A 26,814-nucleotide genomic window follows, 5' to 3' on the forward strand; every position below is an offset into this window, starting at 1 on the left:
TTTCATTACACGTTCAAATTATTGCTCAATCTTAGGCAGCATTTAAATCAACAATCATTATACTTATTTTCTTAAAAAGACTTATGAACTAAAAAAAATCATGAATATTTATATCAAAAATTGACCGTACAGAGTGAAAATTCTCACAAAGAAGGTCCAGAATATCAAATCAATACTTGGTATGTTCGCCTTTTGCTACAATTACACTCTGTAGGCGTCTTTTCATCGAAATGGCCAACTTCTGGGTAGTCGTGGACGAAATCTTACGCCATTCCTCCTGCAAAACCACCTTCAGCTGATTTTTGTCCTGAATCGTATGTTCACGAATTTTCCTTTCGAGATGATCCCACAAATTTTTCAATTGGGTTGAGGTCCGGTGATTGGGGAGGGTGTGGGAGTGTTGATTTGACATTGGAAAGTAGTCATTCCCTTACTAGCTTGGATGAATGTTTCGGATCATTATCCTGGACGAAATGAAAATCGGAACCGTGACCCAGCTTCATCGCACTGTCCTTCAAATTGTGCTTCAAAATGTCAAGATACATGAATCGATCCATCGTAGATTCAATGAAAGTCAAGTTTTCAGTGTCATTTGCGCTGAAAGCACTCCACACCATTACAGGGCCACCACCCTGCTTAACTGTCAGTCGCAAATTTTTCGGATCCAATTCAGTATTTGGCTTGCGCCATACTCTCCGTCAGACCCAAAAATATTAAATTTGCTTTCGTCAGTGAACATGACGTTCTGCCAGAACTCTTCCGGTTCCAGGACATAGTTTTGAGCGTATTCCAGCCGCTGTTTCTTATTCTTAGCAGATATAAAAGGCTTCTTACGAGCAACACGACCTCGGTAGTTTTTCTCATGAAGTATGTTCCGTACCGTTTGAGGATTGACTTGTATGTTTCCAAACTTCTTCAGGCTGTCAGCTAGTTTAGGGGCACTAATTTTAGGATTCTGACTGATATCCCTGACAATGATGCGATGGTGACGATCCGTAAGCTTCAATTTGCGGCCTCTTCCTGGAGTAGTCTCCAGGGAGTTAGTCTTCTTAAAGTTCTGAAGGACATACTGAACCGACGATCGTGGCCGTTTTACTATACCTGCAATTTCGGACAAGCTGTTTCCATCATTCTTCAGGTCAGCAATCAGTTTCCGGATGTCAACGGGTTTTTTTTTGTGAGGAGCAGACATTTTCCTGTTAATTATATCCACAAATTGTTGAAATCTACTGTTTTACGCTCAAAACCGTTCATTTTACCGTATTTATCGCTCAGACCACTGGAAATTGTCTTTGCTGAGATTCAACTCACGTTTCTGCGTTTGACAGACTGTTTACATGACATAATTGTTTACTTGACTAATATTTGAAAAAGGCCTAAGTGTACGGACAATTTTTTGACGTCGTTTTGGGACTTTTTTTATACGAAATTAATTGGATTATTTTTAAGGTTTAATTCATAAACTTTTTTAATACTGATCTAGAAAAAGGACAAGTTTCTGCAGGGAATGGAGTAATTGTAGTATTTTTATTGACTGAAAAAGTGCACTTTTTGATTGTTTGGATTTCGAAGAACGTGCTGTACGGACAATTTTTTGATACAGCGTATATAGATAAAATATTTAATTTGGTTTTTGATGTTTTTTCGAAAAAACTTACTTTTTACTGACATTTTAGATCTAGGTCCAATAAAGGTTACAAGTCCAGGACCAAAACTGGAACAGAAAGTTCAATGTTAGGAATTTTGATCATCCATATCTTTGTAAATCTATCAAAAACAGCAAAACCAAGGGAAAAAAAACCTTCATTGAAACCTGCAAATAAGACCATCAATTAAGATTACGAATTGGTTTTAAAAAAACCACAAAGCACCTGTCCATGTATGAGAAAAAGATGGGTTTACACTGCCGGCCAAAAGTTTGGGAACATTCGTTAAAAAACATGCAAATTTTGATCGTTCAAATCTCAGCCGTCTTAGGACATATTGCAAATCTCCTGATCTCATTTCTCATTTGAAAGAGAATGAGCAATAGCTATTTCGGAGGTATTTTGCTTGAAAATAATGTTTTAGTTTTGTACCTTAAACTTAACCAAAAGTTAGGGTGGACCGAATTTCAAAATATGAGTTATTCTTTACTTCTCAAAGTACAATAAAAACATTTTTTGCCAAAATTTAAGAATGTACTTTTAATTAACAAAATAGACACTTAAGTTATCCTACAAAAGTTTGGGATCACCCCTTAGTATGGTGAATCGCCCAAAAGTTTGGGATCATTTTTTTAAAATCATGCAAATTTTTCTCATTCATATCTTTTTCATTTAAAATCGTATTCCAGATTTGAAGGGTTTATTTGAAAGTTAAGGAATTGTTGTTTTTTCATAAATTCATTCAAAAATTATATTGTAAAGTGATAATCATAAAAAATTACCTGAAATTAATTGTTTTATGAAAGTTTACGCTTATGATTCAAAACCAGTAACTTTGTATGGAATATTTCAGAATTGCCTTAAAAATATATCGCGGATGAATGTTTATTAGGCTTGTTATCTTAAACTGAATTTAGACCAGGGGGTATAGTAATTTTTCAAATGGGTGGTTCTTCCAGAAAGTCGGTTTTTGACCAAAAATCACACATTTTATGCGTTTTATGTTATTTGGCAACAAAATTAAAGCCTAAGGCACGTTTTTTGACTCAATCTATAAAATTTCTACGGAACGTTTTCGAAATTCAACTTGACTCTTTTCGCTGCCACTCTTATATACATACTTTTATAGCTATATCCTAATTAACATACTTTTATAGCTATACTAGCAGACTCAGTGTGTTTTGCTACATCTTTCAAAAATTAATGAAATTTGTTAAAATTATTAAAATTTAGTTTTATTTCTTCGGCAGCATTTCAAACCAAATTTTAACATAATGTAAAAACAAACGCTTTAAAAAGAAAGCTGAAACCGAATGTAATTAGAGATTTAAAAAAAGACCTAATTTTGACACTGATGGCACATTTTAAACATATTTACATACCTACATATAATGGAATAATTATTTTAACAGTAGAATAATAATAACGGTTTTCAATGGTTTCGAACTTTTGCGAATGTATCATCGACCATTTTATTATCTGTCGGGTTTGTGATAAGCTTCCTTGATTTTTCCATAAGTTTGCAAAATTCGTTTATTTGATCTTTAGCAAATTTCATAATATATATTTTATGAGGTATTTGGTATAAGATTTTTTCGTAAAATAAAACTATAATTGCAATCCATTAAACTATATAACTTTTAAGTGGATATTATAACATGACAATCAAAACTTAAACAAATAAATTATTTGGTTCGTAAATAAATATTTTCCGATACTCGGTATAACTTCGTACTAAATTTTAAAGATTTTTTTTTTGAAAATATCATATTACCCTCTCCATAAAGCCTTTTAAAACCAGTCAACCAGTGTTATGAACCCATTTAGGAGCTCTCATCGCTTTTAGAATAACGGTCAAAGGTAATCAAATAACGAAAATTCATCTCAATATACATCTGCAATTCGAAAATACAGTTGTGTGTCAAATATTGAAAAATTTAAATATATATAGGTTATTCTCCAACTTTCGTTTTGAATTCTTGAACGATTGATGCAGATTTGAATAAACTTCAACTCCACAGAAACCAAGGAAAACCCTCAACACTTAAATAGGTTTAAGATTTTCATGTGGTCTTTATGGAAAAAGCTTCGCGGGTCACAAAAAAAACAGCCACGGGCTCCATGTGACCCACGGGAACCCCCAAAAAATGGAAGCCATGATTTTTATTTGATTCAAAAACTACTAATTTAATTATTACGGACTATTTTTATGACTATGTGTTTTTTTTATTTGATAAAAACGGAATATTCTAAAACTAATTTTATTAGAATCAGTTGAGACATTTCTGAGGAGTAATGCGACGCGTTTAACGAAAATTTTATGTGTTACATGTGTTTATCCAAAAAAAATTTGTAGGAATATGTTTATGACAAGAAATAAGGGTATAATACGTGGTCTTCTTAATTTCCCCATATTTGTTTACATTTTTGATTTGAATAACTTTGGCCAGCTCATGAATTCTTTGTTTCAAATTTGGGCGTTCAATCATATCATTCTTGTTAAATCATGGCTTCAGACGGGTGTTCACATTTGACCCAATGAAACATGTAATGAAAAGGGATATTTTATGTTTACTCATTATGTTGATATAAACACCGCTTCCGTACCCCTTTAAATGCAGAAAGATGACCCAGTACAAAACCAATTTTGGAATATCATACGAGGTCCAGAATTTGATTAATCTCTATGCAAGACCCCCTTTCAAGCTGTGAACAATATTGAATATTGCCCTTTCTTTCCGTTTTTCCTTTTCACAGATACGTACGGACCGCCTGATGACACTGCTTCCATTACCTCCCGACTGTATTGCCTTAGAAGAGCTGCCGCCATCCGAATGCCCGCAAGGAATCCTGATGGAGCTGCTCGGGTCGCTGCAGCATCCCTACATCTACCCGGTGCTGGATATGGGCTTTTTCTCCACCGATTCCACCCACTACGCGTGTCTGGTAATGCCATTCAATCCCCGCGGAAGCCTGAAGGATCTCATTTATAAGGTAATTATATTCGTCATGCCCTTTCGCATTTTCTTTGTTCTCTTTCGCTAACTGCGTCTAAACCGAGCGCGTCCTCGTCGCCATTTATGCTGACGATATGCTCGTTACGGAGTGATGCTTCAACAGCAGCTGTAAAAAAGTGGGGAGCATAATTTCCATTTCAATTTCTCTTCTGCCATTTGAAGTTACCCGCGTGAACGATGCGGTGTAGATTTTTTCGCCATCTTGTAATAGTGTTGTTTTTTTTCCTTTTTTTTCTTAACAATCTTCAATCATCCACCTGGATTTCCGGATTATTAACGCAAAAAAAAGTCCCAATGGAACGAACCGTGGAGCCGTAAATACTCCCGGAAATCCACCTGCTTGCCCCTGTCACAGGTACAACGATTAGGTCGTCAAATTTTAGAAGCGTTGTTATTTCTACGGGAACGCGGAATTCCCTCGCACGGCCATTTGCATAGCGGAAATGTTATACTGCAGAATGGTGTGGCCCGGTACGTATACAAACACGAACTTCTACTCACACACATACGCTCACAGGAGGCAAACATAAACTTAGCGAAAATGGAACGAACGTGACGGGAGATGGTAATGAAGTGAACTTTGCAACTCAACGATTTTCCTCCAACGAAACGGCCTGGCTGCGAAAACAAAGCGTCCCGTCGGAAGTAATTTATCCGGCCGGTGCCTGTGACTAACGCAATGGCGAAAACAATTTGTCAGCCGGTTGTCCAGCGCGAAGCCCGGACAGTAAATTAACAAAGCCAATTTCGTATCGGAATGGAATGAAGGATTGTGGCTATATGTCACCCAAGGGGGAAGCGCTCGCGAATAAAATCTGAGCGCATATAGCAACTAGTGAAATTAAAATTTATGAAACCTAAATTATATTTGAGATTATAATTTCTGACCAAAAAAACCAAAAGGACTGTATTCCAGAAGCCCGAAACATTCATCCAAATTCGTTTCTCCCCAATACCCGAAATCAAACCCAACAATGAACAATTCCTCATTATTATTATTTTCCTAGAATGCACCACTTCCCAGAAGTTTTCTCTCAAAATCATTTCTCCCCAAGAATGGAACATTTCCCAGAATATCACACAACCTATATTTTTGTTCCTGATGTTTCATTTTTTTTATTTTTTTTATTTTTTTTTCTTTTTTTTCTTTTTTTTCTTTTTTTTTCTTCTTTTTTTCCTTTTTTTTTCTTCTTTTTTTTCTTTTTTTTTCTTCTTTTTTTTCTTTTTTTTCATTTTTTGTATTTATTTTTTTTCCGTTCTTTTCTTTATTTGTTTTATTACTTTTTTTAAGTTTTAATTTTTTTTCATTTTTAAATTTTTTATTTTTTTTAAATTTTTTTTATTATTTTTTTCATTTTTTTTTATTTTATTATATTGTTGAATTTTTTTATCATTTTTTTTTTATTTATCATTTTTTTCATTTCATCATTTTTTATATTTAATAATTTTTTTTTTATTTAATAATTTTTTTTTTATTCAATAATTTTTTTTTATATTATCATTTTTTTTTTAATTTTATCAATTTTTATTTAATATTTTTTTTATGTGGTATTGATTTTCTTTTTTGAAATCGGCACTGCAGTCTGTTTTCGGATTGATGATTATTTTATTTCATCCAACGTTTCGAGACTATGTTGGTCTCATCCTCAGGGAAAACTACAAAGTTTCACATACATATTTGAAGTTAATGGATTTGAGCATAATCTGTTTTGTCCTACTTACAATGTGGTCATCTTTATGTGGCTTTGGTGAAGACTAATGTCTGGCACTGTTGTACATTTTCCTGAACGAACTGTTAGATTTTGTTAATTAGTATTTTTATAATTTAATATTAAACTAAGCTTACCAATTAAAAATGATAATAAATTTAAAAAACTATCCCACAGAACTTTCCAAACGGTGATTTTGAAAGACTGAACAAACGGCTTTTTCAAAATGAAGTGTTGCTTGCGTTTGTCAGTTGGGTGTCTGTTTGATTGTTGTCTGTTGTTTGTGTTGGAAGGAGAGAATCTGTGTGCGGAATATCATCCGCGCTTGGTGGCCTGGCAATTGGATCTCGAATGAGGAACTACATCGCCGGTGTCATCAAAGGGCGCTAGAAATCGAGATTCGGGAACGTAAGTGGAGATGGATTGGGCACACGCTGCGAAGAGATGAAAACGAGATTTGCAGAGAGGCGCTAGATTGGAATCCAGAAGGTCATCGAAGAAGAGGCAGACCCAGAAATTCGTGGCGGCGAAGCCTAGCCGCTGAAATCCGAACTGTCGACGAGAATCTTGAATGGGACCAGGTGAAGACGCTGGCTCCGGATCGTCAACAGTGGAGGTCTTTTACCACGGCCCTATGCACCGGAGGATCGGCGCGGGATCATTAAGTAAGTAAGTTAAGTTTCTTTTTTTTATTTATTTTTTATTTTTCTTTTTTTTTATTTATTTTTTATTTATTTTTTATTTTTCGTTTATTTTTTTTATTTATTTTTTATTCATTTTATTTTTTTTTGTTTTTTTTTGTAATTTTTTAAGTTTTTTTATTTTTTTTTTTGTTTTTTTTGTAATTTTTTTTTGTTTTTTTTTATTTTTTTTGTTTTTTTTTTTCATTTTTTATGTTTTTCTTTGTATTTTTTTATTTTATTTTATTTAATTTTTTTATATTTTTTTTTATTTTTTTTTTATTTTTTTTTCAATTTTTTATGTTTTTCTATCTTTTTTTTTGTTTTTTTTATTTTTTTATGTTCATTTTTTATTTTTAACGTTTTTTTTTATTTTTCTTATGTTTATTTTTTTCTTTTTTTTTTGTTTTTTTTATGTTTTTTTTGTTTTTTTTTTAATTTTTTTGTTTTTTAAATTTTTTTATGTTTTTTTTTTTAATTCTTTTACGTTTGTTTAATTTCTATATGTATTTTTTATGTTTTTTATATTTTTTTATGTTTTTTTTCATTTCTTTATGTTTTTTTAAGTTCTTTTGATTTTTTTTTATTTTTTTATTTTTTTAATTTTTTTTATGTTTTTATTATTTTTTATGTTTTTTTTTATTTTTTATGTTTTTTTTATGTTTTTTTTAATTTTTTTACGTTTTTTATGGTTTTTTATTTTTTATGTTTATTTATGTTTTTTAAATTTTTTTTTATGTTTTATTTATGATTTTTTTTTCAATTTTTTTTTATTTTTTTTTTATTTTTTTTAAATTTAGTTTTTTTTCATTTTTTTTTTTTTTATATAGGTATTTTTTTTTTTTATTTATTTTCTAATAATTTTTTCATTTCTTTTTATTTTTATTTTCATATTTTTTTTAGTTTTTTTTTAATTCATTTTTTAATTTTTTTTTTATTTGTTTTTTTTTAATTTTTTTTATAGTTTTTTTTATTTTTTATTATATTTCATTCTTTTTTTGTTATTTCCCAATAGTGCAGTCAAACTTACTTCTAATTTTTTACTTACAATTGTTTGAAAGTTTACAACTAAATTTATTTTAGAACTAGTAAGGACTGTATTCGAAAAAATGGAACACTTCATTTGTGGATAACTTTTGTGCGGATGGATGAAAATCAACAAAATATTCAGTAATACTACTTAGTAATTTATTGTTCATAGAGAGGCTTCAAAATAACTCAGAACTTTCTTTTTATCGAAATGATGACAAGTTTAGTAGATTGTCCATCTTCTGCAAGTAAAAAACAAATTAACTTTTTGACGCTCCATTGCATTTTTCACGTAATGGCACAATTCCAGATCCAACCAAACACAGTATCAACTTTGAGAAACCTTTGAAAGCGCCATCGAAGCAAAACGGTCGTTTTTGTAGGATTTTTTTTTTGGTAATTTGGCCTTATCGATTTGTTTCTTCCCCAGATCGTCAGGGAAATTTAATTCTAGTTATATGTAAGAAAATAAATTTAAATTAAAAACATTTGTAGGTAACTGTTGCTTTTTCTAAAATTTTAGCGCCTCGAGCTCCCAATACACACGCGATACTAAAATTTTGCTCACGTGGCAACCAGATTAATGCCGCCCCAGTACCGTGTTGTCTTCATTTTCCGTCAGGAATCTGTCTGGCTGGAGGGTCGTAATGTGCCCTGCCATAAGCTGTGGTGCAGCCAGAACGGGAGTCGGTTGGTTTATTGTGGCACGTGAAATTGTACAGCTGATGGTGGTTTATGGTTCATGGTATATCTGTATGAACTTAGGAACAGTGGGGGTGGTGGGCAAATCAGTTCCCGGTTGACATTTTCATTCGCCTTCAGCCTGCCCTCGTGTCGTGGGTCGTTTATATTTGCGAGGCGTAAACATCATGGAAGCGGAACTGATGAATTCTCCCCTGCACCGACGGAAACATGTTGTTTATGGCGTTATTTAATTTTTATAAATGTTAATTAGAACGTTACACTCCTCGGGAGAGGAATTTCGCACCAAATTACCTTTGGAAGCAGCATGTCTCGCAAACACTCGCAAAAAGAAGTCTTGCTGCAGTGTTATCGTATCTTCCTTTAGGTCCAACGACCTAAAAACGGGCGCTCGTTAAGCCTATTAGTTGGTTTCTTCCTCGATTGTTCATGCCGAGTCACGTGATGATTTATTTAGAGATAGGAAAAATAAAATGGAATAAAAAAAATGGGCAAATAAAACCACAAGGACCGCAAAAGCCAGAGCGTAGCTGGAAACAAAATGGAGGAAACCCGGTCGTGGTCAGTCTTTGTTTGAAGTCTGTATCGATGTTTTTGGAAGGTTTTTGAACAAAGTAGTAAATGAAAGGGTGGTGTTTTTACATTGTTGAAATAAAATAGACGTAACTAAGTATATTGAATATGGACTTTCACCATTGTTATCCACACTGCGACTACAATCAAGTTTATTTCCAGAGCAGATTTCTGACGTGTTGAAAACGGAAAAAAATCTAATAAATTTACGGGAATGTTGTTGAAAGGTTTTAGCTTTTTTGAGTGTTCGCAATCGTTGGATTTTGTTGTATTTACTTTATATTAGGTAACCTAAAAGCTATTGTATCGGAATCAAAACCTAGGTAACTGGTTTATTTTTTTTTTTTTCAAAGCTTTCCAGAAGACACGACAATTTTAAGTGTTTGAAATATTATTCCAAGTCACTAAAATCTGATGAATGTGCATTGTAAGGTTAGTATTATAACTTTCTTTCCATATTTTCAATCCACGTTTGATGGCATCCTTAATAATTATCGTTATCAAGCAATTAGGCAGATGGGCTATCAGTGCCAACATGATAGAATGATTTGGGTTTTTTCCTGGCCATATTTAATTACCATTAAAGTGTCACAATGCTGAAAAATGACGATAAACTCTAATACCAAACTACCAAACTAAAGCATTAATAGCAAAATGAAAGCACGATTAGGTGTTGATTATCTAATTACAACTAAATAATAGAGTGTCCAATTGTCCATCCCGGGACTTCCCACGAACGACGAAAATCGGAATTTCCCGTATCCCGGGAAACGAATAGAAAATCCCGGGAATTCCCGAGTCCTACAAAAAGTACTAAATTTTTAAAAGTTAACACAAGCTAAATTTGAAAAATTGCTAGGTTCAGGAAGGAAAATGTTTGTTAGTCTTTGATAGTTTTTCTACAACATGGTTTAAACATTGAATTTTACACATTGCGGACCAAATACGATATATTTGTCTCGTTTTTTCGCTTGACGTAAGTGGGCTTCACTGAGAAGCATACCGCACTTTCTATAGAAACTTTATTCTACATAATTGTCTACAACACATTCGATAACTCAAACATACCGATATTTTTAATTTAATTTTTTTAACACCACATAATTCAAAACGTTTTTTTTTTTTGCTTTAATTTCTTATTTAAAGGTTTCAAATTTCTAGACACGATATATGAAAGATGAAAGAAATATACGTCATTTTTTCAATAATTAGGATCATTAAATAGTACAAAATGTTTCACAATACTAAATCAGGCTAAATAATGTAAAATTACCAAATGTAAATATTTGTTTTCGTATGTAGTAGAGGGTGAACATCTCCTTTATCACTTCCCAGCAACATGAAATCGCATTAGAAATAAGTCGTTAACAACGTTACTGCGAGTCGCAATTCCCACCAAATAAGTAAAACGTCGTGGTTACATGCAGTCGGTTTAATACGTCCGTCGCCATGGCACCCATATTCGGAGGCCCGTCACATGCAAAACGTGTTACGCTCTCTTACTCAAGTCAGCCGCTCAGTTTAGCCACACGTTGCAAATCTTGAAGTTCTCCCTCCTAATTTCTTCGCTCCGAGAATTTCTTTGGGCTCGGCCAGGAAAACTACGAGAATGATCGTGGCGACGAACGTGTTAAATCGAATACGATGAAAAGTCCGCCATGTTTAAAAATTCTGAAGACGATTTCGCTCAATTCAATTGTTCTCTCGCGCGTGCTTCATGTGAGAAAACAGCCTTGTTGTTCTATATACTACCAGCAGTACAACCAGATTCCTAAAAATCAAAGGTGTATTTGAAAGAACTGTCCAATGAGAGAAGCATTAAATATTGTCAGATTGTCACTAGCAACAGTTTACATGCGTTGAGAGAAAATCTTGCACTCTCTTGTATACTTTCAGGATGTACGAATAAGGTGTTGAATATCGTTCAATTTGCAAATTTTTTTTTCATTTCTTTTTCTGGGATTTTTATTTTGTGGTCCCATTCGTATAATTCTTATCACTTCAGCCAGATGTTGGAAATATGAATGTATGTATATTGCCTCCAATTTGGTTGCTAAATGCTATAATGTATATGAAACGTTTAACAAGTTGTTGAGAAGTTTACATACAAAAATGTTTGCTGGGTCTTTTTCCTGGGAACCCGTGAATTCCCGGGAAATGGGTCATCGGATTTCCCGATTCCCGGGAACGTTAAAAAGCCCGGAAAATGGAAACTCTACTAATTAAGGCATCATTAAGGTTTCATTACTTTTATAGCTCAGAAAAATTAAATCAACATGATTTAGTATCTTATTTTAGTCAAGAAGACGAATGACCAAGTTAGTGTAAATCCTCTATAAAAAAAAAATTAAAATTGAGATACCTAAGTAACCATTAAGCCGTAAAAACTGGCCCTTAGTCAGCGGTATAGTCGAATATAGAAATGCCTCACAAAGCCTGAAAGCTCTATATTCGACTAAAGGGCTGCCCAAGGGCCACTTTTGGCGTGTATTTCGGCCGATATACTGCTTGACCCTACTTTCGAAACACATCCATGCGGAAATGTCAAAATATTTTTCCAGTGGGTACAACCCACTGGATGAAAAACAATAACAAATAAAAAATAATTTTATGTTTCGTCTTTTTTTGCCCCAACGCTATCTCCCTCACTCCTTCTTTCTCCAGTTGATGTTTTTTTTTGTCGAATGGATCTTTGCAGAATCAACCGGAATCGAACTCTTAACCAAGCATAACTGGCATAACTTACAATACATCAGCGCCCTTGCTCTTTGAACCAAATCAACCATGCATCACCCAAGTAACCATAAGCACTAAAATCTAGCATCAACTCTGCTCTAGCGTCAGCTATAGTGCTTGATTCTGTGCATCATTTTAGCTCTGTGAGCCAGGTTTGGCGAAATTAACTGCTGCATTAGTGCAGAAACTGGTATAACCCTATAAAAGCACTGTTATAGCATTGGTTGATGCTACAAGGTTGGCGGGCAAAATGCTGGGAAAATGCAAATGGCGTTCGAATGAGGTTCGACCATGCGAAAAAAAAATATTTTGGATTTTTGTTCGGTTCATTTTTCGGCCATGATACTAAATTTGTAATTATTTTTATATTCGCTTATGCATATTGAGGAGATCTCTCGGATTGAATTTTCTACATGATATTTTTTTTATTTTTCAGCTGAAAATGACCTGGAATCGAACTCATGACATATGTGGCTCTGACATTCAGGCTTCGGACGGCTCCTGAGGTGTCACTCATAAGTGCAAGAGCAAAGCTTCACAAAGAGGAGTGGAACCCACACTCTTGTGAGCGCTAAACCGCACACACTCTGCTCATGCTTCCCGAAAAATAAATCTTCGACACTCACTTACCTGAGTGATGTGTGCTCCGTAAGTGTAGCTCTTAGAGCGCACTCTAAGGGAAATGAAGTGTGTTTTAGGAAACCGTCCATCCCATCATGTGCGTAGCAAAAAAAGCCGTTCATAGAATTCTTTAATTAGCACTTTGAAAGCAAAGCGTGCAAGCGCTTGGTTCCGAGGTTCAAATTCCACTGGTTTCATAAAATTTATGTAATGTAAATCGACTTAATTACATATATCTACATTATTAGGACATTAGATGAATGGGGAAAATTTCATTTTCAAATTAAAAAAAAAACTTGTACGTACATTTTGATGACTATTTGATGCCATATGACTTAGAAATAGCATAAAACACTACACTGCTATTTTTTCAGATCTCTAGGGGAATCATATGAAATGTTTAAGAATTTCACAACTCACTGAAAATTACAAAAATCTTTTTTTCCATATGGGTTGTCCGAAAATATTAGAAATCTATATATAAAATACAACAAAACAACAAATAACACCGAGTTTCAAGCAAAATGGAAAATTGATCACAAAGATAAAAATAAAAATCTTCGAATAACAAATCAGCAAAATTTTAAAAATAAAAAACACTTATAAAAGTTACAAAATGCCTTAAGTTTGTCATTTTTTTAAATTTTCGTCATTTCTGCGGTTTTTACCTTAAAATCATAAATGAAGTTTTGCATTTTGGTGTTATCTATCCATCTTGTTGAATTAATGAGAAATTCAGGATAAAATTGATAAAAACTTGGGTAATTTTTTGGAAAGTTTTAAAAATTTAGTAAACATTTACGTTGCACTGAGTCTATTTGAAGTCATTTTCGAATTACTAAAACCCGTAGGTCTCTACAAATTCGTTGCAGAATCGAAAGAGTATCGAAAGAGTAAAGTTAAATATTCAGGTTTGTATGAAAAAAAAAATTACATTTAGTTCAAAACAAGAAATATATTTCTCTTCTAACTTTTAAACCGAGCAATCTTATCTTTTTTCCGATTTTTAAATTCTCTAAAGGAAATTTTCCGCATAATAACTATAAAGCTTAGTTCTTTTAGAAATGGGACAGTTACTAATGCGTGTATCTTAAAAACTATTCGCTTGATCAAGATACTTTCTTTGAAGGAAATGAAGGTAATCTTATGATAATTCATGAAAAAAATTGAAAAAAAATATTTACCGTTTTTTGTACGAAAAATTTCTACTTTATTCTTGGTATCTCCCATCGGCCGGCGCACACTTTTTTCAGTCATGATATTGATCAGTTTTTCAAACTTATAATTCGTCCAATCTGTATTTTAGGTGGCTACATTCTGCTCCTTCAATTTCTGCTACTTTTTGATCCAATACTTCTCTTTTGAAAGAAACTGAGGGTAATTTGGTGGATACAGCTGTTCCGAAATAAATAAAACTTGATTATTTTTGAGCCACTCAAAAGTGTTTTTAACGGAATTTCTGCTGGCAAAATCTGGCAATAACGAAGTAAAACCATCATGAGATTGAATTTCAAGTATAATCGGTTAGTATGGATCGTAAGATGCAAAGGGTTCATACGAGATTACTCATTTTAGGCTTTTTAAAACAGTGAAAATCAAAGTTTTTTTTTGAAATTTGTTGTTTTTTTCCACAGGAGCAGAATATTGACAAATCATTATATTTTATACAAAACAACCAGCAAACATATACTTTAATATTGAAGAAACCTTGCCACGAGCAGACATGGTATAGTATTCGTACGTTGGAATGTGTTTGAAATAGGGTATTTCATAAGTTTTGTCGTTTATCAGAAATCATCTGTCGCATAGCCTCGGTACCGGCTACACAGCTTACGAGCTCTGCAACCAGCAAAAAGTTGTTATTTGAGGTTAGGTTTGAATGACTCATAGTTAGGCAACACTTTCAGTTTATTAAAGAAAAAAAAAATAAGACATCTCAGCAATCTTCACTTAGTTTTTCGCTTATTCAAAATTAAAAATGCTAGTTTGAGACTTGACCTCCCTAATGACCCTTTACCATAGTTTCCGGTCATGTGATTCACTCCAATGCTTGATTTGAGCTTTGTGCACATTTTTGACAGTGTTGGCATAATTTTCCTCCACTCACACAGAGTAATTCTTTGAATAATCAACGGTTTTGTTAGCTATCAATTGGATTATGACGGATTTTGAAGGAAACTGTGCAAAATTATTTTTCTCTCTTTCTCTTACATCGTACATATCTCAAAAACGTGAAAACTTAAAATTTTAACAAAAATAGGTCTGATAGTACTTTTTACAGGCTAAAAAATGGTGTCAAAGTTTTTAATGTCCGATTAGAAGTAAACGAGCTATTGACAAAAGAAAGTGTCCCATTTCTAAAAGAACTAAGCTTTAAGAAAGCTCTTGAAATGTACCCTAAAATATTTAACAAAGCATCTTATAAAGGGTTTAAAAGTAAATTTTGAAATACTTAAATTGTCTCTATTTCAAACAGGTTCGAGTAATTGAACACTTTACGCAATGTTAGATTTAAAAATATGCTGTACACAGTACTAAGCTTTTAAATCACTTGATACTATTTGGTTGGAGAGAAAATAAGCCGAAAATGCGCCGTGAAAATAAGCGTAATTTTAATGAAGAATTTTTTCTGCCAATGCCAATGCCAATGCCAATAGACTTAAAAATATTGAAAAAAATTTACCTCAAAAGTTAAAAATTAACGTAATTTGATTTGTATTTATTTTTTTTTTTACAAGTAAAAATGTAATTTAAAAAGCCTTAAATATCTGTTTTTTCCAAGGCTTGCAAACAAACAGCTCTCCTGATAAAACCAAAAAGCATTTACAAGCAAACGGGTTGTAAAATGTGAAAGAACTATTTTTTCTCTTTGTATATGTATAGTTATAGTGCTATTTTTATTGTCATTTGGTGATAAATTTTTTATTTAATAAAAGGACATTTTCCAAGAGGAGGCCCGTATTGGACAAATGGATAGGAACCCTATCAAATGGTTAACTTTGAATGAAATGGAAATAGTGGGAGGGCCTTGAGGAATGTGTGAAGGTAAAATTTCGTTTGTATTTTGTAGCTCAAACCATTTAGCAATTATTTAAACTTTTGCCCCTAAATGTATGCACCATAATAGTTATTTTTTCGATTATAAATGTTTGAAAAAAAAACATTAAAAACAAGGTATAGTTTATAAACTAGCATTTGTAAATATATTATCAAGGTGTTTTTTTCCTCGTTAACTCGTTAAAACCGTCATCAACTTGTTTCTGGAAAACATTTTGGTCATTCTTTACTAGAATATGCTAGTGTTGGTATTGGTGTTGATTTTATTTCACAAATTCAAAACAAGCTGAATCCAAAACAAATCTTGTTAATAACACCCTCGACCTCGACACTAGCTAGCGGACTGTAAAACTATCTTTCAATGTTCAATCAGCACCACTATACTGCAGATCACTTATGCTAACTTTCCCCCCGTGGGGGAGCAATTTAGTTTCACTCGGCGAAGAACATTCGGATCGGTTCTAAGCGTGACTCGTTTTGTTTGTTGTTTGATAGAGAGTTATATTTTACCAAAGTGTATTATATTATATTATTTTCATTCATTCCGGCTTGATGTTATTATCCTTTTGATTTATTTTCGAAAAAAAAAACAGCTAGATACGAACCAAAGCGAACAGCACCGTCAATTAATAACTTGGACGCACATTGTGTACACCTTAGGAGTACTCTTTAGGTGACACTCTTATAGAGTGCTCATTTCAATTTTGAGTGTTATGTGAGTGACGAAAAACGCTCTCTGTGTGTATTGTCACTCCGCTCCAATCGACCACTCTTGCTCCGCTCACAACAAAATTTAAAGAGCGGAGCTGATTGTTACACCGCTCTTGTTGGGCTCTGAAAAGAGTCCGAAGCCTGCTGACATTTGACATTGACTCTGCCTGTGAACCTATCAGGTCCGCGTTAAATCTTTGAAAAAAAAAGACCTATTTGAATCAAATTTCTAGCAACCGGTGCCCTGAATTTGCATTGATTCAGCATCAATCAATGCTAATGTGCTTTGGCCTAATGCCACTGTAGTGCTTACATAGTGCTTAAAAGCATTAAAGCAAGCTTGTGTGATGCCAATTTAATGCTTAGAAAATATAGCATTTGTTATTCTGATTTAGAGCAATGTTGCATTTCAAAAGCATTGTGCAAAGCTGATAGAATGCAAGATGCATTTTAAAAGAGTGGTATAATTTTAACATGATGCAGCATAGCACTCGAAGGGCTGTTGTAATGCAAAATTGCACTTGATGTGCTGATATAGTGTAATTAAGCCTTTGAATGCTGGTGTAAAGCTATAAAAATGCAAAGCTTTGGTGCTTATGGTTACTTGGGCAATCCTGAGTTATGTGGCATATTAAAATAAAACCCCTATCCTATGAGCCCTTAATTAATATAATTTTAGGAGTTATCCGTAATGTTAAAGTTATCAAATTGATTATATTTATTCAAGCAAAATGAGAGAAAAGAAACATTTGTATATGATTTCATAATTTATTTATTTACATATGTACATATACACTAATTCTCACTCAGTTCTTAGTTTTATAGGTTTCAATTTACACCACAATAAACACTATAGCGGAACATAATTTATAATCGCCTCAGTTGTTTTCTCAGAACCATTGATGGTTTTCTTCGGGCGCAGACCAGGATGTTTACTATGCCCCATCAGAATATAAGGAAGTAATCATTGGGAAATAGATCCGACGGCCTCTTCCGGATAGCCGGAGCCTTCATCGCCATGAATCGCGCGTTGTTCATCGTCCTCAGTTTCGAACCGCCGGTAGACTTCACTGACTGCATGGGCTGCAGCAAACCAAAGTTGAACTAAACGAAAATCTCGCAGTTTATTTCACTGCTGTTTATTTTCGTATATGTCACGTTCGAAGCATTGACGTTTACCTCACTAAGCTGTCATCCACAGAGCTTGTAAGCCCTGAAATAGCATTATTTACCGATTTACGGCTTGTTTAGCGGCTATTGGCTGACAGGGCCTGTTGGCACTAAAAAACATGATATACGGCCAATAAGCACTCAAATGCTGTTATCCGTCCTTTAACCGGCTTATAACAGTGCTTAATGGTTTACTGGGGAATGTTAAGATTTTGTAATAAGCTATAGTTTGATGACGCTAGGTGGAACTGGTATGTGAAATTACGAATTAAATAATGAAACCTTACACATTAAAATAATAAAAAATAAACATGAAGGTTTCGGAGTGTCCAATTTCCCAAAACATTTTCATTCCCGTGAATCGATAAAACCTGGCAGTCGGTATCCTGGGAAAACGCAAAGATTTAATCTAAGCATATTTACAAGTGAACAACATGATTTGTTTATTCAATATAATTTTATTCAACTTGCTGCAAATAAACTATAAATAAACGCAATAAATTTATATGATTGATAAACGAAAATTTATGTTTTGAAAACTTTGAATTTGTGAGAAGTTGGAATCCTTTATGATAAAAAAAAATTTGAAAAAAATTCACATAACGTTAAATGTTAGGTGAGTTTTATCAAACTTTTTTATTATTAATTTTATTAGTAAAAATATCATTACATACCACATCTCATGAAATCTAAAAAAAATATCTACCAAACATTTTCAAAGACATATTTCCATGATTTAAATACACCTTTTTTTTTGTTTCGATTATAGTCGTTTTACCATCTTTATGGCATTCGCGACTTTATCAACGTTACAGTTGGCGGATCGTTATTGAAAAACTTATCCTGTACAACTGTGTTCGATGTTTACTCTTGGGCTGGAACTCGCGGACATCTCCTCAGGAGACAACAGACTGAGCTATATCACAAGCCCACACGAATATGATCAGTTGAAGCTGAAAACTAGATGCTAGGGCATTTTCGAAGTGATTTAAAAAGCGCCAGATTTTGAAAAGATAAATATTTCAGTGATCTCATGTGCTCTTTCAGGTTCTTATAGCTCATGATCACTTGAAGCTTATCAAGTTGGATTTTCATAAGTGTTTACTTACTTTTAACTAAATGTTCCAAAAGTGAACTTGTCACTGAGAAATTTTTCATTTTGTTGTTCCAAAAATGAACCGAACAGTGCCCTCATTAATTGAATTGAGTTGGAAAAACATTACTGCAATGATCTCCGTAAACATGCCATAATTGAATCCATAATTCGAATAATTAATTTTAAAAACATAAATCAGTGGTGCTTCAAAATTAACAACTTTGAAGTCACTGGAAATGCTTCATTCACCATAATAAAAGGTTGGCACAAAGCGAAAATAAAATAAAAACTCGGCCAAAGCCACGCTTATCTCGCAGCCAGCCGTCGTCGTTGGCCATCGTCGAAATTACGACCCATTAAATCGCTAATGCCATTATTTATAATCTCATTACAATTGCTCGACATTTTTGCGACCGTTTTTTTAATGTCTCCCGTGTTATACTTTTTTTTTCTTTTTACTATTTCCCCCCTCCGCTCCCAACGATCAGATTATCTGGGCTGGAAAACGGTCTCCTGGGGCTGAGCTCCCGCGTCAATGCGGTGGTGTGGGCCCGATCAGCCCCGGACCTGGACAACATCGATGTCATCTGCTTCGGCCACTTGCTGTTCGAAATGTGCGCCGGCTACGAGCTGACATCACCCCAGCCGACGCCCGGACACTATCAGCTCGATCTCGAACGCTATCCACAGGTTGCAGCGATTTTTCCGATACCCCATCGTCACATGTCCCACTCAGATAGGCTATAGCTCGGTTTGGGGGAGAAAAAAGTACCATTTAACGACCCGGGCCGGATAGCTATCGCCCTCGGATTCATCTGCCGTCGATGGCACTTTTGGCCGCTTCCGCTTCAAGAGTGCTCATTTTCGCGCAAATTTTCCGAGGTGCTGCTGGCTGGCTGATTGGACGCGGATATCCTCCTCCGGTCGTATAATGGTCATGTAAAACAACCCACACTGAGTAATGGCCGATTCGGGATTTCTCGACATAATCGTCTTAGAATAACGACCCACCCCCATCCACATGGATGATGGTGGGTGGTTTTGAAAAAAAACTGTTAATTATATTTTTTTAACTCATTCACAGGTTGTCGACGTGCTGCAGATGATTTTCGAGTCACCAGATGGCCGCTATCCGACCGTCGAAGAACTGGTCCTTTGTGATATATTCCGCAATATCGATTTAAGAGAACTGCGAGGAACATATGTGCCTGTAGGTTTATTTACATCTCGCTTATATATTCCATAGCCAATCTATTTTAAGTGTTTTTATCTATGAAACTTTACCAAGCTTAAGAGAAAACTGACCTTACATTCTCGGTTTTCAACGCTTTAATTAATGTGGCGAAATCTGCTACGTGCTGATACCAAAACGTCTACATTTCAAATGAGTTCATGAAGCATGAAACCATGAAAATATTAACATTTCATTATCTTTTTAACTTATGTAAGATTGCTTGACTTGTATATGACTCCTCCGAAAAATTAAAATTTATCATTGTAATATTCCTTTTTTTTTTCTTCAATCACTGTCGTGCCCAATTCGCTGTGACTTAAGAAGGCATCTGGTATTTCCAAAATAAATGTTTACAGATTGAGAAGAATCTATATTGGTCCTCTTTACAAATAGCATTTGAAGACTATACTCGGAAAAGGAAATTAAATTTGGGGGTGGAAGGGTGGCAAATTTGGCAAAGGTCAATTTTTTGGGCCAATCAACAAAACGTATACGATCGGATTTTCAAAATCGATCATGATTTTTTTTTCATACATCCTTTGCCATTATAGTGTACATACTCACTGACTTAATGATCCCGCGTCGATTGTCCGGTACCTAGGACCGTGTTAAAGACCTCCTCGTTAACGATCTGGAGCCAGCGTCTTCACTTAGTCTCAATGAAGGTTCTCTTCGACAGTTCGGATTTCGACGGCTAGGCTTCGCCGCCACGAGCTTCTGGGTCTGCCTCTCCTTCGATTTACTTCTGGATTCTATTCGAGCACCTCTTTGCGAATCTCGTTTTCATCTCTTCAAAGCGTGTGCTCAATCCATCTCCACTCACGATCTTGAATCTCGATTTCTAGAGCTTTTTGATGACTCCGGCTATGTAGTTCCACACGTTTGAGTTCCATTTGCTAGGCCACCAAGCAAGGAAGATGTTCCGCAGGCAGCGATTCACAAATACTTGCAATTTTCCCATCGTTACCACTAATGTGCACCAAGTTTTGCACCATACAACAATACGGATGTGACGTTTGAGTTGCAGATTCGCGTTTTCGTTCGTGGGGATATCTGACATGAACACCAGATATTTCGGAGACTAGAAAATTCAAATCAGGCTTTCTGCTCCGGGTTTCGATGTCTTTCTTGGTACCACCATCAGGCGTTATCTGGCTACCAAGATACTGGAAGCACTCCGCTTTCTCAACTTGTTGCCCAGCTATCATGAAACTGGAATAATTTTCCGCGTTGACCTCCATCGACTTCGTCTGTCCAACATAGACTTTAAGAATTGATGCCTTGGATCTTTTGGTGAGGTCGTCGAGTTTAGATATGTATCATCTTTTTTTATTAGTTGATCACCCAGGTGGTAAATCTTTTTTACGGATTACATTCCAGGGCACGGCGAGCCATCACGTCTCCCCAGTATGCTACTCTGGGTTCATGGGTGAATTGGTCGTCTCTAGATACTATGTACCCCTACGCCATAAAGTGCACCTGGGGCCTCTGGTAATAATTCCCATCCGGACCTGCAACTAAGGCTATACCCGAGATGGGAGACCAAATCCGCGCTTGAGCGCTTATCGGCTTACTCAGTTTCAAGTCCCAACTCCAGCATATATACCCTGCCTCATGTTACGATTCAAGACTAAGGAACTTTCCTCTGACGACTTGAGGTCCGCCATTTACTCGTAACTCGAGGCCCGCTTGGTTTGCCCACCTGTGTGCCAATCGAGAGCAGCTAATCCTAGACTCGCGCCTTTCACAGCACACGTCCGGGGCTTTACGAAACTAATCGGATGAATCCTGGCGAAGACGTCATCCTACACCGACTCGAGTGACTAACCCGTCGACGACGGAAGTCACTTTATCCGAGAGTATTCCACGACGTGAATACTCTTCTTCCTAAGAGTTCGACTGTGAAGAAGGTCAAGTCTTATTCCATCAGCTTCCGACGTAGGAAGCGCGATCTACTCGGATACTCTGCATTTGTGACGTACCTAGCAGCCCGGCATACGCAGAAGAAAGTCTTATCTTTGTATGCTTTACTGATAGGATCGGACGCACTCTACTCGAAAGCCCCCTGTCGAAAAGGCATTCTAGGAGTGTATCGAAAATAAGTTATAAACACATTTTTTTTCATTGTATTAATTTTATTGATGATTCAAACAAAGAAACAGTTCGGAAGTGTTTTAAAAAGCTTATCATTACAGTTTATAAAGAAATACAAGTAAAAAAGTAATTATTGGTAATATTCTCGGACTTTCGACTTGATGCATTTCATTAGGTTTTGTACAGCTGATTGATCACACTTCTTGGCCGCAGCATTTCAATTTTTCTTGAAAACCGCCATGGTCCTGTTGGCCTTACCATCCTTCCAAACTCTCTCGACGATAGCCCAATATCGTTCTATGGGGCGAAGCTGGGGGCAGTTTGGTGGGTTAATATCTTTCTCAACGAAATCTACATCGTTATCCTCAAACCATCTAAGAGTGGATTTAGCGTAGTGGGCTGACGCCAAATCTGGCCAGAACAATGGTGGAGTCATATGTTTCTTATATAGTGGCAGCAACCTTTTCTGCAAACACTCCTTTCAGTAGATATCGGCATTTATTGTTCTTTTTGTAAAGAAACTCGCCGACTTCAATCCGCAGGAGCAGATTGCCTGCCACACAAGCACTTTCTGGCCAATTTTTTCCACCTAAACCGACTTCTCGTGGTCACTCACATCCTCCCCAATAGCTGCAGTGTAGAATTGGGGTCCCGGAAGAGTACTGGAATCCTCTTTTACATAAGTTACATCGTCCATGAGAATTGCACGCATCTGGCTTCTGCAAAATCCGATGATACAGCTTCCGGGCTCTAGTTTTGGCTCGTGCTTTTTGTTCAGCCGTTTTTTTGGACACATTCTGCTTCTTGTATGTCTTCAGGTTGTTCCGCTTCTTGATCCGCTGTACCATTCCGATCGATGTCCCAGCTTTTTTCCAGCTTAAGATCCAGATTTGGGTCAGATGGTCCCGGTTTTCATCGAACGTATAGTGTTCCCCGAACTTGTGGATGATGGATTTTACGCTCGCCGGATGAATGCCGAAACGTTTCGCCACTTCATTCATCGAGATACCCTTCTCTCGCATCCAAGTGTCCAACACACGAATTTTAACTTCTGAGCGACATTCTGAGAGAAACGAATGTTTCAAACGTAAACAAAACGCTGGTTCATTCTTGACAGATCAAGATGCTACATACAGGTGAGCACAGTTGTTCGCGTTCACGCGTTAGTAAGTAGAAGGCCCAAATATGCTTATAGTTAATTTTCGATACACTCCTTACTCCGACCGTGGTCTGGTCTTCCTCCTTCCTTTGGCTGGCAACCCTAGGCTTTTTGCCCACCGTGTGCCAAATCGAGAGCAGTTTATCCTAGACTCGCGCCTGTCACTCTACACAGATGCTCCCCGGCGAAGGAGTCACCCTACACCGGACGTGGACTGGCGCTGGTTCTAACTCCTCTGCAGGGCAGTAATGATCCGGGTGAACTTATCGCTGACTACGCGCCAAATATTGGCATCCTCACACATCGTCCACACGATGTTGTCGGCTGTCGTGTCGGGTCCACAGGCGGAAAGCATGTTAATGCGTACCACTTCGAACCTTGGACAGTTGAACACTACGTGCTCTCGTGTCTCAACTGTGTCACCGCAGGTTGGGTAGACTGGCGATGTCCAAACTCCGGTTCGTGATGACAAATGAAGCCTGGTCGCAAGAAAGACATTTCAACCATATAGGAACCTTTTAACACGGTACCAACTTTAAGCGCTGCCTTCAAAATTACGATCTTCGTAGCTGCGTGCACCTGTACTTTGTTCCCCAGAAGTTCCTCTTTCAGTGTTTTGCAACTGTTGAGTGTTGCGACGCGTTGGTAGGATCAACTAGCCCGTGCAGTTCTCACTTCTTGAAAGTTCACGTGAAAATCAGCCATCATGAGAATCGGCTGCTTTGAAGAAACTTATAAATGTTGTCTTCTCGTCGATTGCTGCCTGCCTTCCGCGCTCTAAGGACTTTCTCATCAAGCAGGACTGTTCCACTAATCACCTTCTAACGCCTTCACCTTATTTTTCAGCTTGAAATACTTGACGTACATGAAAGATTTCTGACCATTATTCCTCTCTCGTTTAGGTTTCCGTAAGAAAAAGAGAATCTGCATCTCTTGGTTCAGCAACTGGACAATCCCTTCGAGTTGGAAATCGTCGCCTGCTTGAACAAGCATCCACTTCAGAACTTGCATCCAGCGTTGTCAGATCTGCTGATTTCTCTGTAGATCTATGGATTTTATGCACTTCTACGGATCTATGGATCGATGCTAGAAATCTAAGGATTACCAGCATGCCTTTCGGATTTTTTACGGGTTATCGAAAAAACTGTAGGAATTCTGCGGATAATCGAAAATTCTACCTGGCGACCAAAAAAAAGGTCATCAAGTTTCATTTTGCCAATATCAGTACATTTTTCGTTTTTCGCATCCAATCTTCCAACTCTCACAACTCTGACTCAAGATCTTAGCTTCTCAACAACCTCTCTGGGATTATCAGGACTTCCGTCTACCATCCTATCTTCATCCGGTGACGAGGATCCCGGAAGACCACCAACCAGCGTCTCCAATTTTCACATTCCCAACAGGAAAATCTTTCAAATGAAAGGCCAAAGCATACTACTGTAAGTTTGCTTACGATGATTCCAGTTGAAATTCGCCGGTGCTTCGAATGATGACGACGTTAATGATTTTCAAAGTGCACCTGATGATTTTCAAATGAAAATCGAGATCTTCAATTTCAAACGAAAATGAAAATTGTTATTTTTTATGTGATATTTTTTCAATTTAGTTTTTTTGTAATTATAATTTTTTTAAAAAAGGAACTAAGCCAAGAATTCTAAATTCATTTAACATTTATAATAATTTTTTATTTAAGAAGGAGGAATCAATTTTAAAATAACAAAAAATTCTAATAATAATTTTTTTTTAATTTTGACAGCTTGATTCTGTAAAAATCGTCCTAATAATTTGTAATTTTAGAATAATAATCTACTTATTTGAAGATTTTCAGCAAGGCATGAAAATGAAAGCGATGATTTTCAATCGAAAAAAATTTCTTTCATTTGACTGTTATGCTGACCGGTCTGAATGTTTCGTTCACTGACTTTCATAGCAACCTGAAACTTATAAGTTTTCTTTTGGCGGCAAAAAAAGTTATTCGATTGTGAACTTCCAAAGCAGTCTAGATTCAAATGATTGAATGAAAATTGGAGACCATGCCATCAACCCCTCTCGGTTTATTAGTCCGTAAACGATAATCTGAGTTTCCCAAAAGATGCCAGATCTACGGATTTCCCCGTAAATCTATTGAATTTAAGCAATTCTACGGATCTACGGATCGATGCTCGAAATCTAGGGATTTTCATCACGCCCAAAAACAGGTCATCCAATTTTACTTCGCCAAAATTAGAACATTTTTCGTTTTTCGTCAAACCTAACGAGACTATAGTAAACAAAGAGGCACCGTCTGATTCCTTTCAAAATAATGAGCTTGCAACCCTGCTGTAGGGCTGCCTTTACGACTGCTTGGTTTTGCTCGATTGAAATGACACTGACAGAAAATCAAAAATTCCAATCGTGACATTTCGTCTCTTTGATTACTAAAAGCTCGTTAGTCAAACCTACGCCGGATTTCAGCGGTTTGCAATCTGGCAACGCCGCGTGTTAGATAGATTCCATTCTCTTTACTGAGGCTCCTAAAGAGTGGCCGATGTGGAGTTTCGGATCTAAACCCTATTGAGGTCCGAATCTATACTGCCGCACAACTTACTCGATTGCTCCCTAGATTCTGTAAAGGTAAGTTGTGCTAGCGATTGCTCAAAATCGTTGGTTGAGTTTGGCTCTCATAAACTGGTGGGATCGCAAAGACAATTTATATCAAGATGCCACATCCGCTAGCTCTGTTATCGTACCTCTAAACAAGACCACTAAACATATGTATGTAAGGTATGGAGAGACACCAGAGATCCTAACGATCAGCAAAATTGTTGTGACCAGTGTGGGGAAAGTACCTATTTGTCTTCTTAAATAAGAATACTTAGATTTTCCGTGAAATTCTCTTCGCTTGGCCGATCTTTACTTTAAATCTTCAACGACACTTTTACTCAATTCCTGATTTTCGTTGTTTACTTTATCCCAAACTTGGAGTCATGGTTACATTGGCTTCATTTTAAAAGAAATCATTTCTGCTGCAATTTCCTTACCAATCTTTCTCGAGTACTTCACATGTTCCGTTCGAGACTACATCTTCCTTCATCCCGTTAAACCTCGGTTAGCATTAACGGGTGTTGGGGATATTTTAGGTAAGCTGGATACCCTTTAATAGCTTCACAATCAAGAAACCCTATTTTGATGCAACGTCTCAGAGCCACTTGATGATTTTCTCGTAATTCGTATCGATTTAACTTCCAAGCATCCAGTAGTGTACCTACATATAAGTGCTCTTTCAAAATTTTGAATGAATAGATGTCTTTTTCCGAGTATAGTCTTTAATAATTGTGAATGAAGCAAAAAAAAATACGAGTGAAATGACTTTTCACTGATTGGTTGGTAACGCCGAAGAACTGTTTTTTAAGTCAAAAAGATGATAAATAGTAACTTAAAATTTATTCAAATTATTACGTTTTTTTATGACGTTTCTCAGTCTGGTACTATGACTACAAATTTAACCTAAATGCTTAGGGGAAATCGAGAAACGTATCGTAAACATTTCTAAACGTGTGTGATATTAATTTTGTCGTAAAGCACATCACGTGTCCCAGAT

General features: G+C 35.9%; 1 protein-coding gene across 1 annotated transcript in view; it reads left to right on the forward strand.

The window, feature by feature from the left end:
• Positions 1-4,407: 4,407 nt before the first annotated feature.
• The window catches only part of LOC129749381 (serine-rich adhesin for platelets-like), a 39,305-nt gene continuing 16,898 nt past the window's right edge, over positions 4,408-26,814 (forward strand). Inside the window, exons 1-4 of the mRNA XM_055744346.1 lie at positions 4,408-4,640; positions 4,953-5,134; positions 19,236-19,437; positions 19,832-19,957. Coding sequence (XP_055600321.1) covers positions 4,422-4,640; positions 4,953-5,134; positions 19,236-19,437; positions 19,832-19,957 — 729 coding nt within the window. The 5' untranslated portion in view covers positions 4,408-4,421. The remainder of the gene's footprint in view (positions 4,641-4,952; positions 5,135-19,235; positions 19,438-19,831; positions 19,958-26,814) is intronic.

This window comes from Uranotaenia lowii, chromosome 2, assembly GCF_029784155.1.
Source record: "Uranotaenia lowii strain MFRU-FL chromosome 2, ASM2978415v1, whole genome shotgun sequence".
NCBI classification, from domain to species: Eukaryota; Metazoa; Arthropoda; class Insecta; order Diptera; family Culicidae; genus Uranotaenia; species Uranotaenia lowii.